The sequence below is a fragment of the Carassius auratus genome, unplaced genomic scaffold (assembly GCF_003368295.1).
Source record: "Carassius auratus strain Wakin unplaced genomic scaffold, ASM336829v1 scaf_tig00031547, whole genome shotgun sequence".
NCBI lineage: Eukaryota > Metazoa > Chordata > Actinopteri > Cypriniformes > Cyprinidae > Carassius > Carassius auratus.
Window position 1 is genome coordinate 281,076 of NW_020525932.1, and position 11,327 is coordinate 292,402.

At 38.0% G+C, this 11,327-nt stretch overlaps 1 protein-coding gene across 1 annotated transcript; it reads left to right on the plus strand.

Moving 5' to 3' along the window:
- The first annotated feature begins 221 nt into the window (after positions 1 to 221).
- Positions 222 to 7,694, plus strand: LOC113080526 (clotting factor B-like). Its single transcript, XM_026252680.1, has 3 exons — positions 222 to 412; positions 6,760 to 6,979; positions 7,010 to 7,694. Exons 1-3 carry the CDS (start codon positions 236 to 238, stop codon positions 7,135 to 7,137), a joined length of 525 nt encoding a protein of 174 aa, XP_026108465.1. The 5' UTR covers positions 222 to 235; the 3' UTR covers positions 7,138 to 7,694.
- Positions 7,695 to 11,327: the final 3,633 nt, after the last annotated feature.

Sequence of the window (11,327 nt, forward strand, 5' to 3'; positions counted from 1 at the left end):
GACAATGATATAGCACTGATCCAGCTCTCCTCCTCTGTGACTTTCTCTGATTACATTAAGCCGGTCTGTCTGGCAGCGGCTGGGAGTGTGTTTGGTGGAGGGACAGAGAGCTGGGTCACTGGATGGGGTTACCTGCAATCTAATGGTAAGTGAGCATTTGCTTACCAGTTAACTTAATGCAAATATTACTATAAACCTTGAAAGTTTACCAAGAAATGTTTTTAAAAACCATACAATGTGTCCTCTGATCTGTGTCACAGGCACTCAGCTTCCTAACACACTGCAGCAGGTGATGATACCAGTTGTGAGTAACAGTGCCTGTGATAATGCTTATGGAGGGGTCAACATAAGCATCACAAGCAATATGATTTGTGCTGGATTGATAAATCAGGGAGGAAAAGATTCATGTCAGGTAAGACATTAGTTATTCATTTGAAACCCTTTTTAATCCAAATTGATTTACAACACACTACTCACCAGTTTTGTCACCTGCAAACTTTATACTGTCAGTCTAAATTCTTAATTAAACCCTGTCTTTACTGCACTGGTCATGAACTTGCATTCCTGATTCCTGACACAATACCTGTTGCTCAAACAGCTTAGTCATTGATTTTTTTTTTTGTAAGACTGTTCATAACTTTTAACATCAGTTACATAAAAACATAGATAGGACTAATCTGAATATGAAAAATAAGACTGATTACCCACTTGGTACCACTTGCTAGATTGGCCAAGCTCAAACTACAGGACTACGAGACTACATGAACCGTCATGATGCTCATACAATACTACACAACACGTTTTCTAGTCATCCGTCAACTTCTTGATTTAGCAGTACTCATACTACACAACACAACATTGATTAGCTGCACAAATAATCTCTGGCAACCCTTGATGAAAAAAAAAAAAAAAAAAACACTTTCTCACATGAAATCAAGCAAGACTTTAGAGTGACACTTTAGAGTGACGCGGAAAAAAAGATGAGACAAAAATACAGAATACACACAGACTGGTTTTCCAAATCTGTTTGGGAAAACCTATAGTGAAATATAGCTGCAAGCAGCAATTATGGGACCAAGCAGTCCAGCGGCAAGTTGAGGAGTTAAGCATGGAATGGAGCATCAGACCAAATGCAACAGTAATAAAAAGCAATTATAGGATGATTGTAATTGAAATGGCTGAAAAATAAAAAATACAACCTCTAGTAGCATGATTTATTGGCTTATCAAGAGTGACCAATAAGTGGTGCTCTTATCAAATCTATATGGTGTGTTCTGTGTAAGTTGACAATGACATACACAAAGTTTGGTGTCAATATTTCAACGCATTGCAGAGATATAACTACAAGTGCAATTTTGGGATCATGTCTCAAATTTGTTGCTGTGGTATATGAAAACGGTTTTGTCTATCGACACGAAATCCATAACATTTTGTAAGGACAGTCTGAAGATCATCTGACTCAAGTTTGTTGAAAATCGAACGAAAGGTTGATGAGGAGTTTGAAAAAATATGTTTACAACATAAATCAAAATGGCGGACAGGAAGTTCAGCTTCTATGTTCAGTGTTGGGCCATTTTTTTTATTATTATTATTATTATTTAAGTATCATTTTCATTTGTGTAATGTCCACAAAATGGCCTATGATTAGTTTCACTGAGGTTGAACTGGACCACCTACATAAAAAAAAGTCTGTGGCCAGCACTTAGACAATAAATACAGGGCCTGCTATATAGATAGTGCTTCCCTTTAGTTCAAAGACAGCAAATCTGATTTGTAACGAGCATTAGTGATAGAATCATCAGCCAATCAAATGTTGATGTTCCAGGACATCACGCCCTCTGGGACCAGCTACGTCCCCAGTGCTTACCCCAGTTAGGGTTGCTAGGTTTTCTCAACAAAACCACCCAATCAATTTTCGATGTGTCCCCAGTTAAAAATACACATTTTGGCTGGGTTCTCCTGATAAAATTCACATACCAAGGGATAAATATCACGCACCGAGGTCTCTTCAACCAGCAGACATAAAAAACAACCCGTGGCAACAGTGTTAAAGTAGCCCAATCTGTCAACACTGCGTCCAGCCTTTAATTGGTCATTTCCAAGCCGCTGTCACCGGCGCCTCTACACATACTGCCGATCTGCCTTTTTCAAGGCACACTTTTGCAAACGAAAGAGGAATAACTGAAAGATAAACTACTGAATCTGAATTTGTTAACAACGGTTTTGTGCACCATTTCAAAGATAAATTGCATCTATGACTGGCTAACAGCTAGCACCAAGCACAATAAGTTATTTGGCTATGTTTATTTTTTTAATACGAGTAAAGGGACACTGAATGAAAGACACACAGGCTTTATTTACAAGTGACGAGTGCTTTATTATTTGACGAGTATTGATTCATTCACATTGTTATGGAGGTGTATGTGTTGTTTGATAATGCTGTGGTTTGTAGGGCTGTGGAAAGAAACGAATGCGATTTTCATGTGCATCTCATCAATTAAGGCGCTCCTGTAATTGGTAGTATATCTCCAGCACATGCGTTCAGATCAGGGTTGCCATTGTAATGCATGCCTTGGTAAAATTCGCATTTTAGGGGCTAAATATCACGTTATTGGGATTGGGGTTTCTTCGACCCGTGGACATGAAAAACAACCACGGATTTGGCAAAACTGGTTCAGGTGGAGCGGCATTTACTGCACAGAGCTGTAGTTCACAGACAAGCTACACAAAGTTGCTTTCAAAATCGACAAAGAATCGCCTGCGATTTTACATTTATTTTGTTTAGATTGTCAGTGAACTATGGCTTTGTGTAGTAAATGCCAACCAGTGTTGCCAAGTATGCAGTTGTTTTTCATGTCCATGGGTTGAAGTGACCCCAATCCCAATAATGTGATATTTAGCCCCTAAAATGCGAATTTTACCAAGGGAACCCCTCCAAAAGATGTTTTATTTTATCACCCGGAATGAAACGCAATTGGACAGGTTTTGTTTTGAAAACCTGGCAATCCTGACCTGAACGCACGTGCTGGAGATATACTACTAAGTACAGGAGTGCCTTTATTGATGAGATGCGCATGAAAATCGTCTACGATTTTTTTGCACAGCCCTAGTGGCTTGTGTGTGGATGTCCAGAATTTGTACAATTCTGCTGCTGTGAGTGCATCATCATTTCAGAGTGACATGAATGTTCGTAGTGAATCATGTATTTGTGGTATACTTCTACTGATCGATGTAGGGAAATTAACTCCAAATTTAAACCACCCCTATCTAGTCTACTGTTGAAATTGTTGATCAGCTGTCATTGTCGTTGATAGCCTGTGTGCGGCATAATATGTGAATTATATGCATTTGGCATATTAGCAGTTGTGTAAGGAAATGTAGTTTACAGTTGCTTACTAAAGGCCCTGACTGAAAACCCACGGCATGGTACTGTCTATGCTGTCTAATATTTTGAGACCAGTCTTATTGCATTGCAGATATTCATTAAAAACATTTTGGCACTGAGCCTAAAATTTGTAATGGTGCTGTACGAAAACGGTTTTGTCAATCGACATGAAAAACTTTTTTTCAGCACAGTCTAAAGATGATCTGTCTCGATTTTGGTGAAAATCGGACGAACAGTTGAGGAGGAGTTAGAAAAACTAGAATATTAACTTAAATCAAAATGGTGGACAGGGAGTTCAGATTTCCTACAAAAGAATGAATGTGTTTGTTGTCCAAACGACCAAATTAATATTTTAAGACCAGTTTCATAACAATAACCTAATGCAATCAAAATTTATTAGAATTTTTGCAAATTTCATAATTAAAGGTTGATGAATGGTTTATTACTCTTTGCCAGTAGGCGCTGTTACCAAACTGATGTGCGTGTTAAGTGTGAGTTGACAATGGCACATACAAAGTTTGGTGTAAATATGTCAAACCTTTGCAGAGATACAAACCTCAGATGCAGTTTGGCATAATTGGTATCAGTGTTCTCAGCATAGTGTCAAAGTTGCCTACCGAGTTTCATAATTATACATTAATGTGTTCGTAAATTATAGCATTTTATGACAAAATAAAAAATGGTTGACATGGAAAAATTGTGTTCGACTAGGCATGGCACACTGAATCTAAAGAGACCAGTTTTGTGATTTTTGGTCAAACCTTTCATAAATCATAAGCAAAATTATGCATTTTCATATCTCCTGACCACTAGGTGGCACTGTGCCAAAACACTGCAGATAGCCTCTGGTCATGTTTGTTATAAAACACACACCAAGTTTGGTCTCAAAACGTCATACCGTTGGGGAGATATGGCCTCATGCCCACTTTCTAATATATAAAGCTATACTTTTAATTATACTTTAAGTATAACAGTGGCAAACTTTGAGTTTACCTCTATGTTTGTAGTTTGTACTGCAATTATATTAAAAGTGAACTTATAGGTACACTGATAGTTTACTAATTAGATACTTTGTTCACTTTTGAAGTATAGTCTCAGTAAACTACTAGTTTAGTAGTTTTATACTGCAGGTATACTCATAAGTTTTCTTTAAGTGAACTTTACATCATACTTTAAGTATACTAGTATGTCCCTATTTAGGTTTTAATTTTGTTGTATGATATCTGAACATACAAAACATTCAAAGAAAGAACAGGGTATCTGCTTGTAAACAGAAAAAAAAATTCTAGCTTCATGCATTCTTTTTTAAACTCTCTAAAGAGGGTAAGTTACATAAAAAAAAAACAATGAATTGAATTCAGAATGATAATCAAAATGTAGATGAAGTTGAACACCCCAAAGCTTGACTTAATTATTACCTCTTCATCAGTCGACATTTTATTCCATAACATTACAGTTTTGATGCTGTTTCATGTCAGATGATCATGATACATGTGCTAGTATCTGGTGTATAATTTTGGGAAATTTTGTACAGAAGATGTGTTCTAGCGCCCTCTGCCATATAATAATGAAAACACTGATTCTAGGAGCACAAGTATAGTTCAAATATATTTAGACTTTTTTAAAGGGGGGGTGAAATGCTATTTCATGCATACTGAGTTTTTTACACTGTTAAAGAGTTGGATTCCCATGCTAAACATGGACAAAGTTTCAAAAATTAAGTTGTACGTTTGAAGGAGTATTTTTGTTCCCAAAATACTCCTTCCGGTTTGTCAAAAGTTTCGGAAAGTTTTTTTCGAGTATGGCTCTGTGTGACGTTAGATGGAGCGGAATTTCCTTATATGGGTCCTAGGGCACTTCTCCCGGAAGAGCGCGCGCTCCCGTATAGCAGAGCACTGAGAGCACAAGGCAGGGCAAGACAACCCTGCACAGATTACCCAAAAAAAATAAAAATAAAACAGCATTAAGGGACCAGTGGATTGAGTTTATTTTTACAGAGCATCAGCGGAATTGTGCAAGTGTTTTTCCACTGGGATTTCGAAGATGCTTGTTCAAAAGGCCCAGTTTGACGACGGATTTGCGTATCGTTTATTTCTTAAGGATGATGCAATCCCAAGGAAAAAGGGTCACGATCGTGTGTTGGAACCGCATGCGGTGAGTAAAACTGCTTCAAATATCTCTGCCTCCTTGTTAGTGCGTCCCCTCCCATGCTGGAGACCCGGGTTCGAGCCCCGCTCGGAGCGAGTCGTTGCTGCTGCTGCTTTCGTTCAGTTTCAGCCTCTGGATCTGGTTCTGGATCATAAATATACGCTGAATATGACTGTAAGTCATGGTTTGTTTTGGATGATGGGTTTTCCCTCACGGTAATGTCACAGCTTCCACATGCTCTCAACGCAAAAGCCTATTCGCGCTCGTGATTCTTTAGCTCCGCCCACACGTCACGCCTCCAGCGGCTCGTGTTTTTCCGGGAAAAATCGGTACAGACTATCTTTCTCTTACGAATATAATAAAACTAAAGACTTTTTGGATTTATGAAGGATGCAGTACTACTCTATATGTACTCAAGATTAACAGGATATTGAGTGAAAACGAGCATTTCACCCCCCCCTTTAAGTATAAATCAAGTATACTTATATTTCATTTTGAGTATATTTCTGAGAAGAACATAAAGCCCATTTCTGAGAAGTAAATAAAGTAAGCTAAAAGCATACTTTCCTATTTTTTGTTTAAAAGAATCATACGAATAGCACACTTGTATAAACCTTTTTTTCATAAGGGGTGTGTGAGAGCGGCATGGCCTGTCGGACATAGCAACAGTAATTAAGGAGGGAGAGTTCTTGCAAAGGGTCAATTTCACATATCAACATACAGTTAATCTTCAGTACTATACAGTTTTGTGTGTTTCTTTTTTAATTTTACGACAGCTTCAAGTGTAGTTAATTACATGTCATGCTATACATTAAAACAGACAACGACCAGTAAAAACATGCCTTCTTGCTTGAAGTCTTGGTCTTTTGTTTTACGGTCAAACGGTTTATGGCTGCCGTGTGTGTATCCTGCCGCAAAATGTGGCAAATAGTTCTACATGATGGTAATAGTGTGATTAAGGTGTGGAAATGTATATACTACACTTCAATAGTGCAACTTTATAGGAACACTCCACGTCTTAATTTGATTTGTGTTTACTTCGAGTATGACTTCAGCCAGATTAAAGTAATCAAAAATCTCAGTTTATATGGTAGATTCTTAATCAGAGTATTGTCTTAATCGTGTTAATTTTGGATTATTGTTGTCCATGTAAACGTACTCAATCATGACACCAGACCCCTTTTTTATAGCATCAATTTAAACAAAATACTTGTTTGTCAATACAGGGAGACTCTGGAGGTCCAATGGTCAGCAAGAACGGCTCCCTGTGGATTCAGTCTGGCGTTGCGAGTTTTGGTGAAGGATGTGCTGACCCCAAATATCCTGGTGTGTACTCCAGAGTATCTGAGTATCAGGACTGGATCAAGTCTTACACGGGCAGCAACACGCCTGGATTTGTTCAATTCAACACTGACATTGAATATTCGACTATGACGACGACTACAAATACAACTGCAACTGTAATTACAACTACAAATACAACTGCAACTACGACTACAAATACAACTGCAACTGCAACATCCAACTCCAACTTCAGAAGTGTGCCCAAACTCCTCTTATTCAACCTTTCTCTCATTCCTTTCTCCCTCTTTCCCGCTTCCTAAAGAGAGTGATTGAACAGTAATTCTCAGGTTTGTTTGATGAAGAGGACAGTTGTGCTGTAAATGCTCTCATGGTCCTAGAGAAAAGCAAGACACATTGAGAATATTCTGCATGTAACTTTATTTGAAGGCAGTAATTGTGTAGTTGGTGATTCTGTAGTTACAGTAGCTGATGCATGTGAGCTATTGCTAGCTAACTGTTAATTGCAAGAGATTTACTTTTCACGGTGAAGGTATTTGATCATAATAATAAATGAAAAAAAATATTTTGATCATAATAAATGAACAAATATTTTGATCAGAATAATGATCAATGATCAGGATTTAGATTATTATTGAAGAAGCTTTTTAATTGGGGTATTTTACATTGTACATCTTTTGTTTGGTATCTGTCATTCATTTTTTTTAACAATTATTTTACAGTGTGGAGAAAATCATGTTGATATTTACATGCTTCCATTTGAATCATGTAGCAAGCAAAATACAAAAGATGGAACTGATTTGGGGAATTTTCTCTCACTGTCTCTCTCTCTTCATACTGTCTTAATATTTTTGTATAATGAAGCATTTTCTTTCAAGATTCTTTGAATACAAATTTTATAAATGAAAAAAAAATAAAGGTTTCAAAGTTAAATATATATATATATATATATAGATTATAAACCGTTTGATGGAAGAACCATCACTTCTACCACAAAAGATTGCTTTTTAAGTTACCTTCCTGATGTATCCAAATTCCTTAGCAAAACCTCAGAACAACTTGATGATGTAACAGAAACTATGGACTCTCTCTTTTCTAGCACTTTAAATAAGGTTGCTCCTTTACGCTTAAGGAAGGTTAAGGAAAACCGTTTGACACCATGGTATAATGAGCATACTCGCACCCTAAAGAGAGCAGCCCGAAAAATGGAGCACAGCTGGAGGAAAACAAAACTAGAGGTATTTCGTATTGCTTGGCGGAAAAGTAACCTATCCTACAGAAAAGCATTAAACTGCTAGATCCGATTACGTTTCTTCTCTTTTAGAAGAAAACAAACGTAACCCCAGGTATTTATTCAATACAGTGGCTAAATTAACGAAAAATAAAGCCTCAACAAGTGTTGACATTTGCCAACACCACAGCAGAAATGACTTTATGAACTACTTTACTTCTAAAATCGATACTATTAGAGATTAAATTGCAACCATTCAGCCGTCAGCTACAGTATCACATCAGACAGTGCACTATAGACCCCCTGAGGAACAGTTTCACTCATTCACTACTATATGAGAGGAAGAATTGTATAAACTTGTTAAATCATCTAAACCAACAACATGTATGTTAGACCCTATACCATCTAAGTTCCTAAAAGAGGTGCTTCCAGAAGTCATAGATCCTCTTCTGACTATTATTAATTCCTCATTGCTGGCTTAATAACTGGCTGTTATTAAGCCTCTCATCAAAAAACCACAACTTGACCCCAAAGAACTAGTTAATTATAGACCAACCTCGAATCTCCCTTTTCTGTCAAAGATACTAGAAAAGGTGGTATCCTCACAATTATATTCCTTCTTAGAGAAAAATGGTATATGTGAGGATTTCCAGTCAGGATTTAGACTGTATCATAGTACTGAGACTGCTCTCCTTAGAGTTACAAATGATCTGCTCTCATCATCTGATCATGGGTGTATATCTCTATTAGTTTTATTGGATCTTAGTGCTGCGTTTGACACAATTGACCACAACATTCTTTTGCATAGACTTGAACACTTTGTTGTCATCATTGGAAGTGCATTAGCATGGTTTAAATCATGCTTATATGACCGCCATCAGTTCGTAGCAGTGAATGAAGATGTATCATATCAATCACAAGTGCAGTATGGAGTACCTCAAGGCTCAGTACTAGGGCCGCTATTCTTCACACTTTATATGTTACCCTTGGGAGATTCATCAGGAAACATGGTGTTAGCTTTTACTGTTTTGCTGATGATACTCAGCTCTATATTTCTTCGCGGCCCGGTGAAACACACCAATTTGAAAAACGAATGGAATGCATAGTCGATATAAAAAACTGGACGACGAGTAATTTCTTACTGCTAAATTCCGAAAAAACAGAGGTGTTAATTATAGGACCTAAAAACTCTGCTTGTAATAACCTAGAACACTGTCTAAGACTTGATGGCTGCTCTGTCAATTCTTCGTCATCAGTTAGGAACCTAGGTGTGCTACTTGATCGCAATCTTTCCTTAGAAAGCCACGTTTCTAGCATTTGTAAAACTGCATTTTTCCATCTCAAAAATATATCTAAATTACGGCCTATGCTCTCAATGTCAAATGCATACTTCAAGGTTAGATTATTGTAATGCTTTACTGGGTGGTTGTTCTGTACGCTTAGTAAACAAACTACAGATAGTCCAAAATGCAGCAGCAAGAGTTCTTACTAGAACCAGGAAGTATGACCATATTAGCCCGGTCCTGTCAATGCTGCACTGGCTCCCTATCAAACATCGTATAGATTTTAAAATATTGCTTATTACTTATAAAGCCCTGAATGGTTTAGCACCTCAGTATTTGAATGAGCTCCTTTTACATTATAATCCTCTACGTCCGCTGCGTTCTCAAAACTCAGGCAATTTGATAATACCTAGAATATCAAAATCAACTGCGGGCGGCAGATCCTTTTCCTACTTGGCGCCTAAACTCTGGAATAACCTACCTAACATTGTTCGGGAGGCAGACACACTCTTGCAGTTTAAATCTAGATTAAAGACCCATCTCTTTAACCTGGCTTACACATAACATACTAATATGCTTTTAATATCCAAATCCGTTAAAGGATTTTTAGGCTGCATTAATTAGGTAAACCGGAACCGGAAACACTTCCCAGAACACCTGATGTACTTGCTACATCATTAGAAGAATGGCATCTACGCTAATATTTGTCTGTTTCTCTCTTGTTCCGAGGTCACCGTAGCCACCAGATCCAGTCTGTATCCAGATCAGAGGGTCACTGCAGTCTCCCGGATCCAGTACGTATCCAGACCAGATGGTGGATCAGCACCTAGAAAGGACCTCTACTGCCCTGAAAGACAGCGGAGACCAGGACAACTAGAGCCCCAGATACAGATCCCCTGTAAAGACCTTGTCTCAGAGGAGCACCAGGACAAGACCACAGGAAACAGATGATTCTTCTGCACAATCTGACTTTGCTGCAGCCTGGAATTGAACTACTGGTTTCGTCTGGTCAGAGGAGAACTGGACCCCAACTGAGCCTGGTTTCTCCCAAGGTGTTTTTCTCCATTCTGTCACCGATGGAGTTTTGGTTCCTTGCCGCTGTCGCCTCTGGCTTGCTTAGTTGGGGTCACTTCATCTACAGTGATATCGTTGACTTGATTGCAAATAAATGCACTGACACTATTTAACTGAACAGAGATGACATCACTGAATTCAATGATTTAACTGCCTTTAAATATCATTTTGCGTTATTGAGACACTGTTTTCCCAATGAATGTTGTTCAGTTGCTTTGACGCAATGTATTTTGTTTAAAGCGCTATATAAATAAAGGTGACTTGACTTGACTTGACTAAGAATCTGGATGTGTCTTGTGAAATCGACCAGTTGCTTGTAACTATGGAGAACTGGACACTATCAAGCAGACAGATTTTTCATATCTGATTGTTACGGCTGTTCAGGAGTGACTGAACTTCTTTGGGCACTGATTATATCTCCTGCAGTTGACTGTAGTTTTGCATAAGTGTCTTGCACTTCTTCAGGTGACAGAAATAAAAGGGATTTGAATCTAGGGTCCAGGGCTGAGGACATGCGTAGGAGATCTTTTTCCACCTCTGACTGATATCTCTTTGAAAGGTCTTGATTGATGACTCCCTTAATCTCTCGAACCAGAGGGGAATCTTCTTCAGTGCTGGTTGTGTCTCGCAGCAGTTGGGCATGAAGAGGAGCAACCACTGAAATGGTGGGATTCTTTTCCTCACACATTATATTTGTTGCCACAAGCATTAGTCTAAATGCTTCCACCATCTCTTCAGCACTTGAGATGTCATTCTCTGTCAGAGCACAGTCAGTCACATTCTTTCTCACCTTAAGTAAAAAGGAAAGAAAAAAAGAAAAAAAAGGCAAAATATAATTTATTAATAAAGTGTATATAATTATTGTTCTTTATTTTAAAGCAAATAAAGCATGCTTTTCAGTGCT